This window comes from Sander lucioperca, chromosome 1 (assembly GCF_008315115.2).
Source record: "Sander lucioperca isolate FBNREF2018 chromosome 1, SLUC_FBN_1.2, whole genome shotgun sequence".
Taxonomy (NCBI): Eukaryota; Metazoa; Chordata; class Actinopteri; order Perciformes; family Percidae; genus Sander; species Sander lucioperca.
The window spans coordinates 17,954,303-17,977,809 of NC_050173.1; the positions used below are offsets into that span (position 1 = coordinate 17,954,303).

General features: G+C 41.7%; 1 protein-coding gene across 1 annotated transcript in view; it reads right to left on the reverse strand.

The window, feature by feature from the left end:
• Positions 1-3,345: 3,345 nt before the first annotated feature.
• ofcc1 (orofacial cleft 1 candidate 1) overlaps positions 3,346-23,507 on the reverse strand; it is a 92,128-nt gene continuing 71,966 nt past the window's right edge. The window contains exons 22-24 of the mRNA XM_036006289.1: positions 9,238-9,435; positions 3,634-3,769; positions 3,346-3,496 (exon numbers count right to left, since the gene is read on the reverse strand). Of these exons, the coding sequence (XP_035862182.1) occupies positions 3,423-3,496; positions 3,634-3,769; positions 9,238-9,435 (408 nt within the window). The 3' untranslated portion in view covers positions 3,346-3,422. The remainder of the gene's footprint in view (positions 3,497-3,633; positions 3,770-9,237; positions 9,436-23,507) is intronic.

Consider the following 23,507-nt stretch of genomic DNA (forward strand, 5'->3'; position numbering starts at 1 on the left):
GAAATTTAAATTGTGGTGAAATGGTGTTTGTCATTAACAATCAAATATTTGAACCGTTGAAATACCTTTGCCCCCCACTGTATCTGCACCCTCTGCCCTCCGTTGGAAAATATCGCAGAGGGCATTTTGTTTTGATGATTATGAACTGAAAGGTTGGTGATACTCTCAGAAAACATCACACAGAAAGCAGGAGGGTAAAAAAAAAAAAAAAAAAACATTCATCAAACAATATAGATTTATATTAACATATCAAAACGGATACATAGACCACAGCAATATTTATGCTTTTTAGCGGTGTTGATTTTGCTTCTGAGAACAACACCATGTCGCACGTAAACTGTAGCCTACTATTAGAGAAAGACATACAGGGAAGGTAAAAAGGACAGGAGACTTGGGTAAAAAGGATAAGAAAAATATAGAGAGGGGAGAGAGGTGGTAAAGTAGGACAAATGGAGAGAGAGAAGAGCTTCCTGTCATCTCTAAGAGGCAGCGTCTCTGCTTAATGTTCATTAGGAGGCTGATTGAATTGGGGGGTGTAGCACTGTCACTGTTAATGGAGTGATCTCTAATTGGAGCGCATTAGCTCTATAGGTTCTGGTTAATGTCGAAGGCAGACAGAAGGACAAGATGCAACATGAGAGTCTAACACATCCTGCCAATGCTGAAAATACACCAAATTAAACAAAATGTCATTATCTGTTGAGCGTTTGCACACAGTGGAGATAAACAATCGATGAATTCCTTGTAGAATTATGCCAACATGTTGTGCTTACCTCAAATTTGTATCGCAGATGGACTGATATCTATAAATGTCATCTAATTTCTTTTACAGTTTTAGTCTGGGAAGGCTCTGAGGATCAGAAACAGAGGTGTGTGTGCGTGTGTGTGTGTGTGTGTGTGTGTGTGTGTGTGTGTGTGTGTGTGTGTGTGTGTGTCCATATGCACGGTGCCCCCGGGCCATGACTGTGATGGTTTAACCATGGAGGTGAGGAGCAACTTCAACGTATTCAAGGCCAAAGTTAGGTGTGTTCCTGATAATGACGAGCACGAATGGCCGCTATTGCCATTCAACAAGACCCAGAACTTGATCTGTAATGGCTGCCCATAAAAGAGAATCATCATCAATGAAAATGACAGGTTATTAAGATCCGATTTTAGGGCGGCTATGGCTTTACTATGATAGGTTAGCTATCTATAAAACCTTTAAAGCCTGGCCCTCAACGACATCAGTCCCGATTCCCATCTCCCCGCGCCCTGTGCCAGAGACACATGCTAATAAGCTCACAACCTTTAATTAAGCAATATGTGTAAGTAGGCAGCCATTATGGCCTGATTTGTGAGCCACTTCATTACACTGAGCACCGGCTAGCAGACACATATTCAATACAAATCAAGCTGGCCTGAATATTATCCTGCTTAATGTGAGGCCAATATTGATATTTTATCACTCGTGTTCTGATTAGTGACTTTTATAATCTTAATTTTTCACTGTGTTGAGGCAGCACTGAACACCGAACGACCTGCATTCTTAGAAATGTTGCTGAACATTGTTTACTAGGTTACAAATAGTTCACATATGCTTTTCATGTTAACTTGCAGAGGGATGCAAGAACAACATCATTTACAATACTAGTTTTGGTTCCTGTTATTCTGATGAGCCACCCTTTAATCACGTACGTTTTCTGACTATATTAAGCATTTTCTTTCTCTCATTATAGCATCTACAAGGAGTTTTTAATTGGTTATGAAACAGTCTCAATTTAATACTGATGCCTCGATATGACCTACATAAGCAAACAAGGCCATCAGTAAGAAGATTGGCTATTTCTATATAGTTATTGGCTATTTCTATATAGTTATTCTTAATGCTTATTCTTAAAATAAAAGAGACAGTGATAGAGTACAGGCGAGCCAGATCAAGATCTTTAAAGCTATAGTGCTTAGTTTCTGTCTCCCCCATGAGGAATTCTAAGTAATGACAACAAAACTGTCGGTACATCCGCATAATACAAGCCTTCCGTGATCGCGCACCACCCCCACCCCTCCTCTCCCCTCCCCCAAGCAGTTGCTAGTAGCCGAGGAGGACACAGAGGAAAAAAACATGATGGACTCTTCAGAAGAGGTAATTATCTTCTTTCGAGTTTCTGCGCGGGAAAGTCGCCGGACGACACCAAGTTCTGAACGTAGCCATACTGAGAAATACAGAGAGAGTTGTGTTAGCTTTGTAGCAACTCATTTGGCAATGGCTTGAATGTAACATATGTTCATTAATATCCAAAAGTTACGCACTAAAGCTTTAAAGTGCTCATATTATGCTTTTTGGCTTTTCCCCTTTCCTTTATTGTGTTATATATCTGTTTTGTGCACGTTATAGGTTGTGTTATATCTTCTAATGAAGAACTGAATGTCCACAACATCCAAATATGTTTGCGAGTACTCAATGTAGTAGCGCCTCCTTCTGGCACATCCCTTATTAGCAGCTAACTTCAGAAACAGGATAAGGAAATTAACTATTATTCCTCATAGGTAAGTAACTGATACAGCTTACAGATAAGCATTATTGTAACTTAATATTATAGTTAAGATATTACAGTTAGGATACCACAGGTTTACAGAGTGAAAAAGCCCAAAGTCCACCACAAAGGGACTTACCATCTTCCAGAGAAAACACTGTTCACAAACTGCTCCAAACAGCTCTATTGTAGTCCAGTCTTTACTTCCGTGACGAACGTGCGTCACTTTGTAACACGCGTTATAATGCTCGCCTAGCTGCTAGCATGGCACGCCCTCATACTCTGCAACTGACTAGCTAGCAGTGCTTACCTAGCTACTGAGCATGTGCGACTCCCAACAAAGATGGAACAGAAGTGTGATGTCTCACTCTGTAGCTAAAACAGAGAGCTCAACACACAGGGTGAAAAGAGGAGCTGCAGCAATGTGCAGTACAACAAAAATATGGTGTTTTTTGAAAATTAAACTAAATTAAGCATAATTTGAGCACTTTAAAACAGGAGGCGTTGACGCTCATGGAAACAATACCTCTTTTGTCCACAGGGGCTGCCAAATCCATATATAGTACCCAGAAAGTTCTTTATATACATATCAATGTAAATTTATTACATATTTTAGTTTTTTTTCATACATAATACATTTCAGTATTACAAAACTACATGTATGTAGTTTTGTAATACTGAAAGAAAGTAGTTAATGAGATCTTTTATACCACATTTTCCAGCTGATGGTAGCAATAAAGCATTATTAATCAGTGTTGAGCTACTTACAAGTGAGAAAAAGTCAGTTTATAATATTTGAATTCCACAACTATGCAAAGGTATCATTCAAGTATTTGCAGAGACTTCAAGTCAAACAGACTAAGATGACTTACATAAGTTTAGGGTCCAACTATGTCCTTTGCTTTGATATCATTGGTTGAGGTCTTGGAGTGCAAAACTGGAGCCACACCCGCTTCCTCCTACTGGCTCAACGCGATGGGACCCTGAGGGAACGAAACACCTGATGAAACTGTGTAAATTCTGCTAAACAAACAGCAGGTAAGAGAGTCACATGTGTGTGAGATGAGGTGACAAGAACTACTGAATGTTTACGTTGTGTACCCTCAAACGTAACACTCACGCCCAAATAGTTTCTTCCGTTTCCGTAGCTGCTGTGCAGCACTGGCACCTTCCTTGTCTGCTCTCAGGGCAGAGCCCTGACCCGGGCCGGGCAGTATCCTGCTTGCATGATCCACCCCTTCCATGTCACCAATCACCTTCAGAAAAACACAACGTGTGTAAGAGTCAAGCAAGGCAACATGAACGGAAACTTAACAATAAATGGGCAGTACAACAACTGTTTCAGGTGACCCCAGGGGCCATATGCATCAAGCATCTGAAAGTACAGGTTGAACTTGGATGACAGTGACTGAGATTGGCAGGAGAACTGCTATTTTCCTCGAGGCCTGCGAGTAGTGTTGTCATGCATAGTCTCTACCTCTGTCCTGGTGCTTAGAGTGAACTTGGAGGAGAAGCAGAAATGGAGACTTTTTATGACTTACTACCTCCAGTCCCAGAGGGGAAACAGCTCTCACAACTCTGGGTTGGCCTACTTGTGTACAGTGATATGAAATGCAACTTAAATCTCACTGGTATAAGCCATGAAAAAATGATAGCTTGTAAATCTGTCATATATATTTTTACCATACATGTATGAAGAAAATACCTTCAGTAAAATTGTGTTACATAAATAATGACCGGGAAATGTAATACAATGATGGGGTAAGTCAAAATTGGTTCTGCATTCTTTCCACACATCTTGAGTTCTATATTTCATAACAGCATCAAGTAGACATGTCAAAAATAGTAGGCTGGCACTTTTCAAAAGTTGCAAATTACACAGATAGAGCAGCAATTGAGCAAACTTGAAAAATGTGCTTCTTTATCTAAAAACTAGTATAAACTTGCCAGATAATTACATGCGGTGTACTTTGGAGAAGTCCTCCTGCTAAGCAGATATGGCTGCCAGGGAGGAATTAATCTCCTCATGCAACATACAGTACATAGCCAAGGACACCCCCCACCCTTCTCTCTCTCCTTCTCTGTGTCTTTCGTAGCCACACACACACACACACACACCGAAAAAGACAGCGCACACACACACACAGCACACTCACTTCCTGTATAAATCATATTCATATTTCTGAGGGCTGCCGATGACCTCACAGCAAATGAAGCGTGGGTCCTCAGCTCCGCAGCGGCAATCAAACGTGCGGCAGAGTAATTACAAAAGAGGGGTAGGAGGGAGAATTGATGCGGTTTGTCAATTAATGTTGCTGCAAGGTGTTTTTTTTCCAAAGGTTAACTTCTTCATATTCTGTGCATGCTAAATTAGGTCAATATTGGTCCAGCGAAGAGTTGTAGACGGACGGTGGGCTGAGTCATGCAAAGCCAAGACAAAGGCTCCTCGTTAATAAGAGATTTGATGTCATATCACGATGATGAGGTGTCCCTTATGGAAGCAATCCTCTGCGCTCTGCCTTCAATTTCTCATATTCTCTGATCTTCATCAACTGTCATTATTATCATCGTATTTATCAGCTTTGTCACTGTTATTAGAAAAATCCACAAACTATAAGGGGATATCCTCTCCTAATTATACAAACCATGCATAATACAGCACACTCCTTCCTGCTGAGGTTAAGATGATTACATGTGATACAGTTAAAACCTTACTATGTGAATAAACTGCATAGCTTTTGTTTCTACAAATGCTTAAGCACAACACCCCAAAGGAGAAAAAGAAAGCAGAGCTGAAATTGCAGAGAAAAGTGTTTTTATTTATGCAAGTCGCTGGAGATGCTCATCATCAGCGTTTTTTCCGAGCCATAAATAATTTGCGGAGAGAGGTAATATTCAAGCTGGCAGAGCCTTAGTTGTGCATCTTTAATGGAAGTTTTACAGAAGCTGAGCCAGTTCTTGCATATGCTGCTGTCTTCCATATGGAGGAAAGGAGACAAAAGGGGCACAGTTGGCTTGTCCTATCTTTTTATAAGTCCAACGACACTTAAATGCTAGCCCCGGAGAAAAAACGACACAGAGGGACATAAACCCACTGTGGTTTTAGGAGGGAAGATAATGACTTTGCCTGCATTAATTTCTTCATCAGCCATCTTGTTTCCTCAGACAGAGTGGTTATGAGGCCTTCTCTGAAGGTCCTAGGTTATATAGATGCATTTCCCTGCATAATTTCGGCCCTAACAGTTGTTGTCAGCAGTGCATTTTCGGGTTGGCAGCTGGGGAACATCTGTTTATAGGTAATGAGTGTTTGAAAAGCTACACCTCACTTTACCTTTAATGTCTTTTATTGGAGCACACTGATGGGAACGTAGCTTTAACTTTTTTGTATTGTTGTGATTCAGCGAGAAGATATCTTCAACATGGTCAATATTACAAACACCTGCCTTAGGCAACACGCTAAATGAGAGCATATGATGGATCATTAATATTAACTTTCTTTAAACAGAATTCAATATACAAGTCAATAAAGACTTCATTATCGTTTTATTTTTTACTACACATCAACAACTCAGAATTGACTCCTTCCACTACATTCTTACTTCTTGCTAACGATGCAGCAAAAACTGAAGAAACTTTAAGTCAACATTGCTGGTTCAATAATGGGTGAATAAACAGCAGAAATATTAGTTTTGCATGACTCTTGTTCAGTTTCAAACAGGACACACCTCACTGTTCTTTTCCGTTCAAACAGAGTCTAACAGTGTCTATAGCTCAGGGCACTTCTTCCAGGACTTGCTTTTTAAGGTGTTCGTTTAGATACATTTTGGATGTAAATTTGTGGGTATTATGCAAAGAAGCTGGTCCCTGGAGCTGTGGTCATGTTAGTCTAAGGGAGGAGCAAGTCCTTCGGGGCATTGGTGTCCAGGACACTGCCTGAGAACAGAGAGCTCTTTAAAGAAAATGAGCCATCCGTCAATATTTCCTCAGTAAACGGAAACAGACTTCTTAAGTAGGATTAGTCTTTTAACTAACTGGGACAGAGATGGAGTCACGTTATGACACAGTCAAATGACATTTTTTTGTCACTGTCGTCTCCTATTTCAAGTGTCATTTACACTGAATATTAAGATTTCAAAACAGAATATGAAAAAACAACACATATATTGTAGATACTACTAATAATAATGATATAGAAAAATATATCTTGTGCGTCTATGTTTTAAATTTAAATGTTAAAACAAAAGTAATAATACGTTGATATGTTGCAATAAAGCCTGTGTGGAAATGTCAAATATACCTTAGCATATTTGGCTTAAAGTAAAACAAATTACATTGTTTTTTTATTGCTCAAACAGGAGTCATGCTACATAATACTTAGTCTAGCAACACAGCAGTGAAACCACATCACCATAAAACATGCTATTATTTGGATAAGTGAATAAAGTAATAAGCCTATACAGGAAACCCCATAAAATTGCTTTAAAATGTCATAAATCTAAGAACAGAGGGGGACGTCTCTGCATTACTGTGGTCACTGCATCTCATAGTAGAGCCCTTTTCTATTTCATTCTATATTTTTTTTTATCTATTTAATTTTTGTCGAAGTGCCTGCACGGCTGTTATTTCTCTCTGAGGAGCTGTCACCTTACATCTGAAGGCCAGTTTGTACACAGCACCCTGTCGCAGTGTGTGTATCGCTGCCAGAATTATATAAAGCACTAATAAAATCAGCTCAAGTGTTCTTCCCAGTGCTGGGGATGCCCTTTGATGATTCCTGGATCTTGCTCTATACATAAAACCAGTCTATATATTCAGGGGAGGATTAGTTTTGAATATGTAAAGAGGGGGTCCACGCTGCGAGGCGAAGAGGAATGGCATAGTGCTCTCTCGGCGAAGCTGAGCATCGGTGTTATCGCCCCTCACTACCAGCGGGTGAAAGAGGATGCCATCGGCATCTCTTGCTACTGGAGGTCCCTGCCTGTTAAGTTGTGAGGAACAGACAGCAACACCCAAGGGACACAGTGTGTGTGTGTGTGAGGAAAGAGAAAAGCAACAGAAAGCTAGAGTATGTGTATGTGTTTTCCAAGAACACCTTTTCTTTCACTTAAGGTGGCCTCTATGAAACTCCCTTCACTGTTTAAAGAATGGAGAGTCAGCACAGCAGCAATGGCAGGAATTTATTCTTTTGCTCTCAGTGTGCTAATGTTTAGTGTGTCGGGGGGTTATGGGTGTAGTAAGTTTGTGTCGGCATCTGCATGTGTGTGTTTATGTTTTTTTTGTATACCATTATAACATTATTTTTTTCCCCACAGATTTGTGTGTGTTTGTCTGTGTCAATGAGTGTGTGCAGTTTGGCTATGAACAATCCACCCAGATGTCTCATCTGCTATGCACAGGTCTAGAGGCTACATGCGCATACACACCCAGACACCAGTAATAAATATACCATGCTGTGTGTTTACTCACATAAGCTCACCATCACTCAAATTATGACGGAGAACCATTAGAACGCAAAAGAGCCTCAGAGCTAATTGTTAGCGCACATAACCCCCCCCCCCCCCCTCACTCCTCTGACATTCAAACTTCAAAATATTAATTTTGTCGGGATGATCCAGGTTGCTCTTGGGCGACTGACAGAATGATTGAAGAAAGGAAGGAGTGACTTCGGAGCAGGAGTCACAAAGCACTACTTTTAATTAGGCAACAATCTGCTTCTGACCTGCCTGTCTTGCAGGGGCTTGAAGGACGAGGAACTAAATATAAGTTGCAATAATTACAATGCACGGCACAGTGAGGCAGCATTGTGTGCTTTTTTTCTTTCTTTTTTTCCTCGCTGTCAAAAATTACATTTCATTATAAGTCATAGCACAGTGTTAAACAGGATGAGGCACTGGCATTTTTATTATACCATAGAGATTGTAAATGGTTGTTACAAACAGAGGAGACAGAGAAGATGGTGAGTTGTGTTGACTTAGTTGAAGTAAGTAAGAGTTACATTCACATTATGAACTAAGTCTTGATTTGTTTCTCAAGGCAAACCCTGTAATTTCCTATTTGAAAAGAAGAACTAATTTCAATGTCTGGTTTTACCTGAGGTAAAAATAAAAATCTGTCACGGTTATTCACCCTTTCAGACCACAGAGCTGTACTGTTGTCTTTTTATTGTTCTGAAAGCAGAATAAGGAACTAGTTTATGTATCCATTTCTGTCCTCTCCCCTTTTCACTCTCTTCTAAGAGAAAGAAGAGTGTTATGTGAACCTCCAATTCATCTATCCCCCCTTTTTCTCCCCCTCCCTTTGTCCTCCTCTCTTCATTTTTTTCTTAATCTTAGGATGCAAACATTAGAAAGAGAAGGACAGTAGAAAGCCATATTATTTGAAGATTAAGATAACTGTCTATTCAGATGGAAATTAAAGTATTTTGTTTTTATTAAAACAGCAGATTTAGAGGATTGAGCTGTCTCAGCGTAGGTATGTGCTCTCTGTGTGTTTATGGTCAGATGATTCATTACAGTGTATTTCTACAAGTACCCTTTTCAAACTCCAGAAAACCATTGCATTCAATCCCACTGGCAATATAAGGTAGAAGTGACACTGAATATTGTCAAACGAAATGTGTGTTTCACCAGGTTTCACACATGTCCTGCAGTAACATAGGAAAAACTAAATTTGCAAATTCAAGTATATTGTGAAAATGTTTTCTGTGGACACATTGATATCCCACCTCAATGATAGCCCCATCAGGTTGTCGGAGGAAGTGCCTGTATCTTTGTTTCTGCCCACTCAGGTACAGGGTGTGGACTGCCACATGGGTGCTGGTCTCACCCACTGGTAAGGGTGCCCCCTCCCTTGGGGGGTCACTAGGGGCTGCAGGGTCTGCCAAGGACTCTTCCATCGTCCAGATATAGTCGTAAACTGCAACCTAGTCAAGCAGAAACATAAAGGGAGAGATGATGGTATATTGTGAGCAGGGACTGTAAAGTCTTCCTTGTTGGTGTGTTCAAAAGCTTGTGAAAAGCTCTGATAACCAAGGTTTCAAGGTGGGCTGCTAAATAGCATCATTGGAAAATCAAACCTAAAAAGAAGACATGGAGGAGCGTTTTCAAAAAGGTCCTTGCTCTTAAAGACAAAGAGGTTTTCATCAAACCTGGGACACATTTAAAGCTATAGTGCATAGTTTCTGTCATCCCCATGAGGAATTCTACAACACTGTCCACATAGTCTCGCACTGCCAGACCTTCCTCCACAGCACTGCAGAGGAAGGTCTGGCTAGTCCACACAGCATTCCGGGATGTGAGAAAAACGTGCTCTTTCTTTAAACTGATCACAATCGTCTTGGGCGGTGCTAAGCACCGCACGCAGCAACGGTGCAAAATAGCCTCGGGAAGAAACTTGTTTAGGTGGAAGATGTGTACACTCAAAGGTTGTTTTAGTTAGGTGTAACAGAAAACTCTGATTGGACAAATAGTCTAGCTAGCTGTTTGGCTTTACCCTGCAGAGATCTGAGGAGCAGTTAACCATAGTCCTCATAAATCAACCGGAGTTTAAAATGCCAACACAAAGAAATAGGAAGGTAATGGACATACGGCTGAAATGAAAGACATCCGGTGGAATTTCCGTCGGCACCTGAACAATCCCGTAAGTGGAACGTCGTGGATATAGACTACTGTCCACATGCGGAAGTCGCCGGACGGCACCATTTTGTACACATAGCCATACTGAGAAATACAGAGAGAGTTTTGTGGAGATGATAGACTCAGTTAGCTTGGTAGCAACTCATTTGGCAATGGCTTGAATGTAACGGATGTTCATTATTATAAAAAAGTTGTGCACTATAGGTTAAATGTAAAAATACTCTTCAGCCTTGGCTACAGTGTATGTGTGCGTGACAATATAAGGTAGGCACATGTGGGAAACATCCTACACAAAAATAGATATAACTTCATTTCATTGAGACAACCCAATATCAAAAACCCATTTTTTATTATTTTATTAAAATCAGCTTGCACCTTACCTTGTAAACTGCTGAGATGCTCATTTTAATTACATACCACTGCAGCCACCAGATAAGCACCACTGTCGTACAGTACATCAGCACGCTAAAACCTAGTAGTGCATGAGTCCTATGGGGCCTGATCTGTGGCAGGTAAAGAGACAGGTTGTTTTTGTGATCATGCATACATATGTGTAATCCTGGTGGCACGCTTGTTTGTGACTCTTTGTGTGTGTGTGTGTGTGTGTGTGTGTGTGTGTGTGTGTGTGTATATGTATTGGGGGCTTACACACCTGTAATGTGCTGCCCTTCTGTATTAGGGTGAGACACGGGGAGCAAGCGGAGCATGTAACATGTTATATAGGTCATGTAACTCGAAGTCATCCATGTGTGAAGATCATGGAAGCTCTCCCTCTCTGATAGTGTCTGCTGGTGAAGGCCTGAATGCATGCTGATCACATGCGTTACGGTAGATCCTATACATCATATTAACTAAAAGGCAACTTAGTATATCCCTACGCAACGTACTAAATAAAATGAAAATATGACAACTGTTTTGTCCAACATGAATTCAAAATTCAGGAAAGTATAGGCCCCATTCTCCTGTTCAAGGATGCCATAATTATTCCCAAGGCCTCACATACCTACAAAATCATAATGCTATCTATCTATAATCTCTATTTAAACTTCAATTTTAACCCTCATTTTAACCCTCAGTGATGAAAGTACACACACGTGGAAGCACCTGTGACAACTTGTGAAACCGTGCACAGTGGTTTCAATGGAGTGAGTGCATGGTTTCATGCCTATGTGAGTATCTGAGAGACTTTTTAAGTGTGTGGATGTGTACATGCATGTACTGTAGGGAGCCATCTAGGCCATAATGCAAACGTTAACTCTCTCACCACAGACCAGTGAAAACTTCATGCATACACACACACACACACACACACACACACACACACACACACACACACACACATAAGCCACACACACACACACAGTGTGGAGTTGGAGTAATAAAGAGGAGGAAGTTTTCCGAGTAGCTTCTAAAACTCAAGGTGACCCCCTAATTGGCTGGGTAATTATGATTTGTCTAAAAATACAGAAAAAGGAAAAAGGCAAACTTCAGCGGGCCATGAGTGGCAGGGTCAAGCTGAAGGAGAGGTTTAATTTGGTGGTGTATCGCTGTCACCCCTACACTTATAAACGGTTAGCCAAACACAACTCTAGGCACTTCCCCGAGAAAACAGTGGAAGCCATTACCACACTTGTAATTAGAGACATTGCATGAACTGCAAACCGGACAGCCTCATAAGTAGAAAGGACCTCATTGTCAAAATGTCATGAGTGCAGAGAGAAAGAAGACATTTAAAGAAGGTGTGTGTGTGTGTGTGTGTGTGTGTGTGTGTGTGTGTGTGTGTGTATGTCAGGGGGAGGTGGGGACGCGGGGATGCATCTCTTCAATGCTAATTAAGACGCTCATTAGTGAAATCGCCTCAACTGTGCCTTGCCTCTAGCTTGGCCTCGGCCCACACTGGGGGAAACTGATTACCTAAATTCCTTAAGTAATCAGCACCTCTGCTAGGCAGCAATCAGTCTGTTTGGATAGTGTGTGTATGTTGTTTTGCTGCTTTTTCATGTTTTTCATTTTGAGGAAACACAAGTTGGAGTGTGCAGGAAATCCTAGATCTCTTCCTCTATGGTGGTTTTCAGCTTCTCTGTGATACAGTAAGAAATGACGAACATTTAAAGTCATGAATGTGGACAGAACTGAGTAAGAAAACATTGTTTCCCGCTGTGCTGGTCACAGGAAGTGCGCCTATGACCCGGTTAAGGCCCCAGACCAGGATTTCATGAACCAAGCTGTACAGTGGTGATAGAAACACCATGGATTCAGCCTCTGTGCTCTCAGTCACTTTGGTTAAATACACCTGCTTAAATCCCCCTGTGTGGTGTGCATGTGTATGTATTTTGGCTTGCATGAAAATAGATGTTTTTGATGTTAGCCATGCCACCGTGCTACGCTAATTAGCACGTGAAATCCAGTTGACAAGACAAGACAAAAGCTTGAAAAGGTGTTTGTGTGTTTGGTTTGGGTGATGCCATTTCATGCAATGCACCATGGCTCTCAGGATGCATCATTGCTGAGACAAAAAAAGGAAAGAGCATTAGAGGGCCTGTCTGCTCTACACTACTCTGTTATGGTCTGTTGTGCTGCGTTATGGTGGTAGCCTGGCTTCTAGCCCTAGCTTGAGTGCTCTCTCCACTCCACCATTGTTCCATTTGATAGCACTAAGTGACTGATTTAGGTTCAATGCCTGCATGGAGCAGACAGGCCAGCTGTGGGTTAAGCAGATAGCATTCAAGTGAGCTAACCCAATTCAAACCCAATCAAGCCGAGATTTATTGTTGGGGTCTGTATTTAGAAATCTGATAGAGTCTGCATCAGTCCCTTGACTTGCATCAGGAGAGACGGGCCTTGTTTCTTTTAGCAGAGGACTATAAACGGCAAACCATGTTTTCCAGCAGGGACATACATCTCAGGATTTGTAGACATTATAGTAAATCCACATAGAGAATGGGGAGGGAGGGACCGGGGCACAGGAAGTGGGGATGGCACAGCTGCAGACATGGCTCCATGGTTCACAAATATAGTCTGTCTTTCTGGGAGAAGATACGATTTCACACCAATCAAATCATACCATACCTCATATGAATGCAGGATAAAAGCAGTCAGTACTTAAATACAGGCGCCTGTGGAAAGCTTTTCTTTTTAAAAATGCAATGTGACTTGTTATAAAATTCGACTGACCTGTCAATCATGTTTAATCAAATATAAAGTCTGTCAAGAGATGGATTTGGAACTCCTTTGCGGTTATGTTAGTTTGAGGCCAAGAAATAGGCATCACTGCCTAAGAGATAAAAAGGATAAATGCACTGCATTCTAAAAAAGGATTTTCTTTTGTGTTATATATAAAAAAACTGACCCATATTCATACCTAAATTAGGATTTAAACTTGCAACTAACAGCTAAAAAGAGGGCAGACAGTTTCTGGGAATTAAATAGTAATTTTCCACTGGGTGACAGACTGGTCTAGTAATATCTATGTCTGGGGTAGGTATAGTGTATTTTATATACTTGTCCTTGACTGTCACAAATATCAATGTCTGACATTTTCCTCAATTTTGTGACATGTCGGACATAAACACACTGTCTAGAGTAGACCATTATTGAAAAAAAGGACATTTCCGCTGTCTGGCATGTCCTTGCTGACAACCAAAACAGTTCCCAAACTTGAGCCCATGACCCCACGCAGAAAACTTTGCTATTTTCAACTGATAATCAAAACACAGTGTCAAAATGGGAACCAATCACATGCCTAGAGAGCAAATTCAAAGCCACCCATAGTCAACTCATGTGTGCCTTTATCCACCATTTTGAAAACACTACCAGAAGGGGGGATGCATTGCTGATTAATAAACACAAACTAACAAGGCCCCAGAGTGAGTCATCCATAGGCATTACATATTAAGCTTTTATTAAGAGTGTGAGTATACAGTACATGTGTGCTTGAATGCATTTGTGTATGATATCTGAGTACATGTGTGTGTCTGTGTGTGTGTGTGTGTGTGTGTGTGTGTGTGTGTGTGTGTGTGTGTGTGTGTGTGTGTGAGTCTCCATGGCCAGGCAGACTGAGCCGAGCTGGCGACTGTCCAGGACAGGAGCCTAAGGCGTGGGCACGAACAGGCCTGTCAGTCCCCCTGATTCTTTAATGATTGATCCAAACTAGATAGCCATCATTACCATTTGTGCACTCTCTCTTCCCCAGGTCTCCCTTCCTCTGTCTAATTTTACCTTCCATTTGCATGTTCCCATGGACTAATTAAATATTTCCACTCTCTCTCTCTCTCTCTCTCTCTCTCTCTCTCTCTGTCTTTCTTTCCTTCTCCGTGTCCACTGGTATGAAAAATAATGCAGCACATTTTTGGCACATTATTGTGTATGAAATATGAGGGCATAATGTATTCAAGTTGGTTGAAGTTCTCCAGACCCTGTCTATAATGAGCACAACAGAAGCAGACTTGGTGCGCAGCCTGTGTGAATGCCATACCTCCCTTTTCTCCCCTCTCTGTCTCTCTCGCTATCTCCCCTCTTAAAGACAAAAGCTGCTGACCTTCCCTCGTCTAGCATCCACACACTTTCTTTAGTTTCCTACCTTTCACTCAATTCATACATGGGAGGGCTGGAGTTTTCTCCTGCCACTGCCATGATCAGTTTGGTTTGTAGTTCTGTCCCACTTGGCTTTAATTTACAGTGGGAAAATAATTAGAATCTCACTTTTGCGAAGAGTGGAGTGAAAATGTAAACAATGCTTCCCTGCGGGCGGGTGCTTTATCACTTTGACAGGTGCATTTGAATTTGCCTGGGTGGCGGGCGGACAGGCTTGGTTATTTATGTGTCAGTCGCACATGGAAGCCCTGGCTGTGGCTAGGACTATGGTTGGGACTAAGACTATAGGGAAGAGATTGGAGCTCTGTTGAGTGGGGGATAAAGGTTTAGATTTGGGAGAAAACTTAGGATGGTTCTGGTTCTGGACCTGGTACTTGGAATGGGGCTGGTTCTGGCACTTAGTATGGGGAACAGAGCTGGATGTGGAGCTTGTGCTGTGGCTGAGAACAGATTTACAGTTGGGGAGAGGGCTGAGGATGGGGAGAGTACTGATACCTGAAGGAGGCTAGATTTAGAACAATGGGGTGAAGTAAGGCTGAGTTTGGGCATGGGGATGTGGATGGTGCTTGAGTTTGTGCTATCTTTGGAAATAAATTGAGGAAAAACTGTGTATGGACTTGGCTTTATGGGCTGGTACCAACATGATATAATAACTGGATCTTAAGTAGAGCTTCATATGTAAAAAGAGTATTTTTGAGCACACAGGTCCTTTGAAATGTTTTATAAGCTGCCAAGTCACCTGGTTATTAACCAATCTTTTTACATGTTTATGTTGTTGCCATAGATTAACCAAATCTGAGTCACAAAAGTGAAATTTGGACTATTTGAGGTACGTATTTGAGCCGTTCCGGTTGTTGTTTGTGGAATATCCCACAGCAACATATTAAGAAAGGCGGGGCTTGCTCACACAAACCTGTACAGCAGGTAGTCAACTCGAGACATGGCAATGGATGTGGCCTAACAGTGTCCATGATGTATTTAATTAATGAATGGCTAAAGAAAGGGAAAGGATCATTCTTTTGTATCAAGTAAATATATAATATAAATATAAATGTATGTATGTATGTAAATGGAAACTGCTTAGGAATGCTGGATTGTTTAACCAAATATGCTAATGATAAGATTAGAAATGGCTTATTTGCTAATAACAACTTACAACTAACCACTGTATGGAAGCTACTGTATCTTAAACAGGACCATTGATTTCAATAGCCTACGATTTTCCATCGCTTGTATTTATATTATCACTGTAACATTGTTAGGCGTTACCATTTGACACAGATTTTTCCGTACATTTCAAGACAAAAGGCAGTCATAACGGTCGTAACATGAAAATGCAGCGAGCACACTAGCAAAGGTAGAGCATCAATGATTATTGCCAAGTGAGAAAAGAGGTAGACATGGTTGCTTCTTTTGTCCACAGATTCTCATCCACACGCACGCACGCACGCACGCACGCACGCACGCACGCACGCACGCACGCACGCACACACACACACACACACACACACACACTCATCTACATGCTAATACACACACATACATCCATGCTCACAAACAGACAAAGCCTCACACAGTGCGAGGCAACGCATGCGTGCATCTCCAGTGCCTGCGGGCGCTTGGGGCTAGGCGGCAGGGAGTGGGGGGAGGGAGGGAGGGATGGGAGGGTTGTAGGGAGATGGAGAGGAGGGGGAGAGGAGTGTGTACTGTGCAGAGGCTCTCTAAGCTATAGAGGGTCAATCCCTCCACTTCACTCCAAACCTCACCCCCACCACCACCACCACCACCACCCTGTCTGTCAGAGCTGGCCCAGGCTCAAGGCCTGTTTCCTGAGCGCTGGGTTCATACCACAGACACAGACTGTATGTAGGCACACAAACAAAAGTGCATACACACACACACACACACACACACACACACACACACACACACACACACACACACACACACACACACCAATTTAAAAATAACAGGCATGTATAGTACAGATGCACAAGCTTTGTAAGTCAAGGGTCACATTGCACAAATGCACATGCTCCTTAATAGAGATATTAATGCATGCACATATACCCACAGATACATAAGCATCCACTGGCTTCATGCAACACACACAAGGTCAAGACAGGCTACAGCACATTGCACATGGCTTGGAACAGACTGAACCACACAGCATAAAAGACCACCGACATACATGCATGGATAAGCCAAGCAACGTCAACCATTAGAATGGAAATAGATATGCTATTATTGTAAATTTGGCCAATATGTGGACGGTCGGCAGATATAATTGGAGCAGCTTGAAAATGGCATGGATGCACACTGTCTGCATTGGGCCTGATTTGGCTGAAGCAAAGGTCTGTGTCTGGTTAAACGCACCACTGGACAAGACAGGCCACCCATTCATATTTGCATGCAGGGACACACGAATATGCACACACGCGTACACACACAGAGTGTCAAAAAGGCTAGTATGCTACAGTAGCTTTCATCCACCCTCCTCTCATTACTGAGCCTATAAAGCAAAAATCACTGGCTATAAATATTTCAACTTGAGTAATCATGGTTAAAGTGCAATGACACCATCCATCCAAAAGCAGCACAGACCGAATTGGACTTCGAGAAAAGATAAACAAGCAACAATGACTATATTTACAGTCAGAATAAACTGAATTTTAAAAGAGATTATCCAGTGAGATAGTACCTCTGAGTGCCTGAGATAATCTAGAAAATAAGATATGCATAATTCACTGTTACTAATCTCCTTTGCAGAAACTAAAGCCTACTCCCAGCCTACAGTAAACAAATCAGATAGTAGCCCATCTTTTCCTTCCACACCATGTCTGACTCACCCCGGGCCCTAAGGAGATCACTTTTCCAGGTTTGTTCTGGTGCTCATTAAAGTTTACCTTTATTTAACAAAGGAAAATATGTGTGCTCAGTGATAATATACAAGGGTGATTAAACCATTTAACATAAAATTAATGACTCCACCTGCAAATATGTAAATTCAAACCTGCAACACTGCCCAGTGGAAACTGGCCAATAGAGGGTGCTAGGGTGCCGCCCCACCACTCCCCACAGCCTTGCCCTTCATTGAATTGACTTTAAAAATTACTTTAAAGTATATATTCTTTTTAAATGAGCAAGGTAAATATTATTTAGTTAGTGAGTAAAATGTATAATCTGCAATAAAATGTATGTCTGTCTATGTTGTCTAAAGTTATTGATAGGTCACGTATATCCAGCCTGGGGCACAAGAATCCTAGCCCATTGTCTCTTGTTATAATGCGCCGTTCACCCCTCTTCAATACAAGAGATCGGAGCTTGTTGGGGCACATGGAACCTGCAGCCCTCCAACAGCAATTAGGGGCCAGGATTGTCTGCACACGGCGCTCACCTCTGACGTCACAAGCAAACATGGAGGTAGCTGAGCCAAAATGGCACTGCTAACGGTAACAATGCTAACAATGGCAACAGTGCTGACAAAACAGCGTCAACCTGGCGGGTGTGGGGAAATCGTAAGGTGGCCATTACGTTACGTAAACCACCATATGAACGCAGTGCAGAGCGGCTGTGATTAGCTGCACTCGGTCCCAAACAAAGAAAAGAGAAGTTCGGATTGCAACACACACACTGTGACTTAGAAGGGCGAAATGTATGTACTAAAAGTACATTTTAAGCAACAAGGTGGCAAAGTGTTATGGCTTTGAGCCAGTTCACTTAGCTATTTGATGACACTGGGTATTTCAAATGTAATACTATGTATTTATTTGCATATTAAATGTAGTTATTTTCTGTAAGGTCTTACTGTGTTTTTCTATTGTCTCAGGGTTTATTGTCGGATTTCTTTTTCACTTTTCACTTACTTTGGTCTTTCACCATAACAAATTGTAGAATAAAGGATAATTATTATAAATATTTTGCACTAATCGAATTAGCTTAACTTATCTTAACTAAGCACGTTTCATTTTAACAAATGTGTATTCAGCTTAGCAAATACAAATAAACAAACTTGAAAAAATGCACCAGCCGCCACTGCACACATAAGCCAGATGCAGGCATTGCAAAGTGACACATTTGTGTAAGTTAAAATATTAGCAAGATAGCATGTGCTTCCACACACCTTATAGCAGATACTGCTAATGAAACGTATTTGCAAAAAATTCAATAGTATCCTGCAGCCAGAGACCAATCACACAAACCATACAAGTCCTACTATTTAGTTTTTTTTTTATACCTTACACCAAACTAATTCAGTGTTTGTAGACATGGCCCCTTCTGGTAATCCTTGAAAACATATTTTTCCGCTTTAGGTGTATGGCACACGTATTTTAAGACGTTTGCTCAATTCTCAAAATTTTCAGGAGCCCAGGCTTCGTATTAAGATGCTGCAGACAGATGTCAAAGTTGAGTATTGCCTTTGATATCCAAAATGTGACTTTGGAGTAGCTTCAACCTAATCAGGCCTAGGAGGCTGGAGGTGATAAGTATCCAAGCCAATAACCCAAAATGAGCGCTGGGGAATCAGTGGTAAGACACACACACACACACGCACACACGCACACACACACACGCACACGCACACACGCACACACGCACACACACACACACACACACACACACACACACACACACACACACACACACACACACACAGTGTCTCTTTAAGGTTATAAGTGAAAGCCTTATGGAAAAAAAAACCTCCAAATGTCTATCTCTCCTCAGGATGTCATGTGGGGCTGTTAAGACGCGACACCTGTCACAATCACCAGACCTTCCTCATCCCCTCCGGGCCGCAGGAAGCGGCCAAGGTCAGACTCTTTAAAGGAGAGGAAGGGAGAAAGGGGGAAAGAAGTGACTAACGACGGACAGTCACAAGGAATCAGATCTGTCAAGTTCAAGCTGTAAAACCGCTGTGGAGTCCGAGGCTGCATATGCATCTTTGCATGTGTGAGTGAGCATTACATATTGCCCCTGTGTGTACTCAAAGTATGTCTGCATATGTGGTAGATGCCTTGTAACATTTCTTCAGCTGACATAAGTAAATTCCACAAAAATGACAACACATGTAACATTAATCAATAAAACCTTTAGGTTACATATTTCTATATCTACACACAGAGGGTTTGTTCGCAAAACCTCTGGAACTGACATAAGTCCTCTTCATTTTTTTTCTGTGTGTGCAGAACTCCTGCTAAAATCTTTTCTCACTCTTCAGCAGTCCAATTTGTTGCCTTCTGTTTCGCATTATGGGATGGCAAGGGAACAGGCCCGGACTGTTTAGGATGGAGGAGGAAGGAGGGGAGGGAGAGGATAAGGAGAAGCATCTCAAAGTGGTGAAAACCTGCCGTCAATTTAACCTCCTCCAGCTGGATGTGTTTTGACAGCTGACGGGCAAAGCTTCATATTATGAAGAAATGGAAGGAAAAGTCTCTTCCACACTGACGGAGTCACAAGAGGAAAGTGTCCGAAACATTTCGAAGAACACAATGTTTGGAAATAGCCTCCAAGAATCTTGATCCTTTTGTGTGACACGGAGGTCGACCATACTGCAGGCTGCTAACCAAAGACACTTCCTTGTTTTGACTCGCTTTTTCCTTTTTCACTCCCTCATTCCCTCATTCCCTCCCTCTTTTCCCTCAGACAGAAAAGCCTGCCCAGGCCCAGGCTTTGGTAGATAATGACATCCTCTCCCTGGATTAATTGTGAGGGACACATTAAGCAATGGGGCTGACACTCCCTGTAATTAAACTGTTCACACCGATGAGTACTGGAACACTTTATCCTTTCTCTCTTGATGTGCTGCTGGATCTGAGGGCCTGTTTAGAAATGCTGTGAGATGTTATAGTGGTGTGTTTGTGAGAAAAGTGAGTGTGTCACCTTGTGAAATGTGTGAGCTCCGTCTGTGCTCACAGAACTAGAATAACCTATTGGCCAGAGTAAAAAGAGCCCAACCTTGAAGAAAATGAACAGACAGCAATTGTGATTGACTCTGTCCACTTAGCCATCCAAGCTGTGTTTGTTAAACATGTGAGACATTGGTAAAAGCTCCTACTGTTCCCATGTCCTCACATAGCATAGGTATGGCTATTGTGTATGGCCCCTTGCTCCACACAGTAGGTGCTAAACAGAGGTAAAAGAAGGGGCACGTGTACATGTATCACAGAGACCAATGCTGACTGAAAAAAGGGACAGACTAATGGAGAACAGCTCACTGCCCATAGCTTATTTAAGGTTGAGGTGGGTTTATGGTAAATGTGCCCTTAGAACTCTTGTGTGTAAAGTTAATCTTTAAGTAATTTGCGTCCTTATATATATATATTAGGGCTGTCAAAATAACGCGTTAATTTCAATTAATTAAGAATAACGCGTAAAAAAAAATAACGCAGATTAATCCATTCCATATTGAACTTTGACCCAGAACTGTTCTAGCCACCATTCGACCGTAAAATGAAGGGGGGAGACGAGAATGCGCTGCCTGGATCATTCATTGGAACATTTACTTAAAAATTAACTTAAAAATCTTCTTCCTGAATAGGGTTGGGTACCGAAATCCGGTGCTAATATGGCACAGGTGCCTTCATGACCTGCATCTACCAGACCGAATAGCAACGTGGATTTCGGCGCCTCATTTCGGTGCCACTGATATGTCTGTGCTTCTCTCGGATGCTCTGAAACAGACATTACAGGAAACAGAAACAATGCAGCAGCTAATGTTAGCCTACCACCAGCTTAGTAGCTGGATGAAACATGGTTACAATGCTGACAGCTAACGCTAAACGGTGTAAAGTGTGACTGTATTTTACTGTAGAGGATTCAACACTGGGATGCAATGTGCAGCTGCCGTTGTTGGAAAAACACAGACGGTGCGTTCAATGAAACTGGTAACCTACAGTGTCGTGGTGCATTCAAAGTTGTGTTTCCCATCTGGTAGTTGTTTTTCTCATTCAACAGCAATTTACTAGTGAAATAAGTTATTGTTATAGTTATTACATTATTATTAAATCATTTAATTTTGACCATATGGCCTTAGCAATAAACAAGCCTTCTTTAATGTTGCCGACTGTTGTTTAGTACCCTTCTTTTTTTTTTTCGGGCAAAAATTATGTATGCGATTAATTTAGATTAATTAATCACAGAGTATGTAATTAATTAGATACATTTTTTTAATCGATTGACAGCCCTAATATACTATACTATATATATATATATATATATATATATATATATATATATATATATATATATATATATATATGTGTGTGTGAATTGGGAAGGATGCGAGAGGTTACATGTGTTTGATGTTTATCTTTTTTTGTATCCCGTCTTTTTTCACCACTGTGTACTGCTTTCACACATTACTGCCCAGCAAAGTCTGTGACCTTTTCAGGAACACAGGCATGTAGTCTTTGCAGTCATATCTCATACTGAGGCAAGGCATTTGAGCTCCCTAATGCTCTGACTGTGGATGCTGCGCTTGCTGCTATGTCGCTCCTGTCCTTGCCTGCTTGCTTTGCTATCGCCCCGGGGCCATTGGGGCCCTCAGCACTGTCCACTAAAAAAAAAAAAAAAACACCCATCCGCTGTAATTGAAGAAGCCACTCTAATGTGACATATGCATGCGGGCTTGCAGAAAGGTTTGCGTGCACGCGCTCACACTTACAAATGTGCATGACAGCATACACACATGCACAGAAGTACTGCATAAATGCACACCGTACAGATGCGGCTAAGCACATGACTGCACACACATGCACACACACACTGACCACACTGCTCTTTGGTAGAGGTTATTGGGGAAGGGGCGTTGGAAACATTCTGCTGATCCCACACACACACACACACACACACACACACACACCGGCCAATAGTTGCCCTCTGACTCTAGACGACCCCTCCTGTGCTACTGAAGCACTCAGGTGCTCCTCTCCTCTCCTGGTGTTCCTGTGTTGCTGTTATGGGTTCCTGTTTTGGAACTGAGGGTTCTATTGTTGTGTGACAGCGGTTCCTGTGTATCCTGTCACGGCCTACTGCTCCCTCTGTCTGCCTTCCTCTCCAAAGCTTCTTCTTTCTTTACTTGAGTTCAGATTTGCATCTCGGGTGGCCTCATACTCACTTTACTGTACTAATTGCACAGCAAGACTGATGAATAAAGAACCAGGTGACGTTGCAATGTTGTCTTGTAAATAGAATTTCAACTGAATTGCTTCATTGCAGAGAGTTTAGAGGCCGTGCTGATTTAATGATAAACTCTTCATTTACAGCAATACATATGCATTTAAAGTAAATAGGGTGGTCTTTTCTGTATTTTGCAAGTTTTTCATGTCCTGTAAAATGTACTTACATCATGTTATTTTGTCTTGAAAGGCATGGCAATATTTCTGAATTAACTTTTGCAATTAGATTAAAGCTACAAATGTTCTATTTTGTCACAAGGTAATTGGTAGGAAAAAGGATGACCCTGGTATCTCTGTGGTCAGGCAGTACCATCATGTCACTGCTGTAGATTAAAATGGAGAACACATCTTAGATGATTAACAGCCAGCCTCCCAGACTCAGGTTATCATTACCACTCCAATCTGGGCTGTTTGACTCTCAACAGGTTTACTCCCCACCAACCATGCTGCTGTTGCAAAGCACCTTGGGTGTTCCCAAACTCGCCCGCTGGTAACCCATTACCTAGACATACGGAGACAAACGGCACGGAGGTACGCAAATGTTGATGCAATCAGGTTGCGAAAACATCTCCAGGGCCACCACGCAAGCC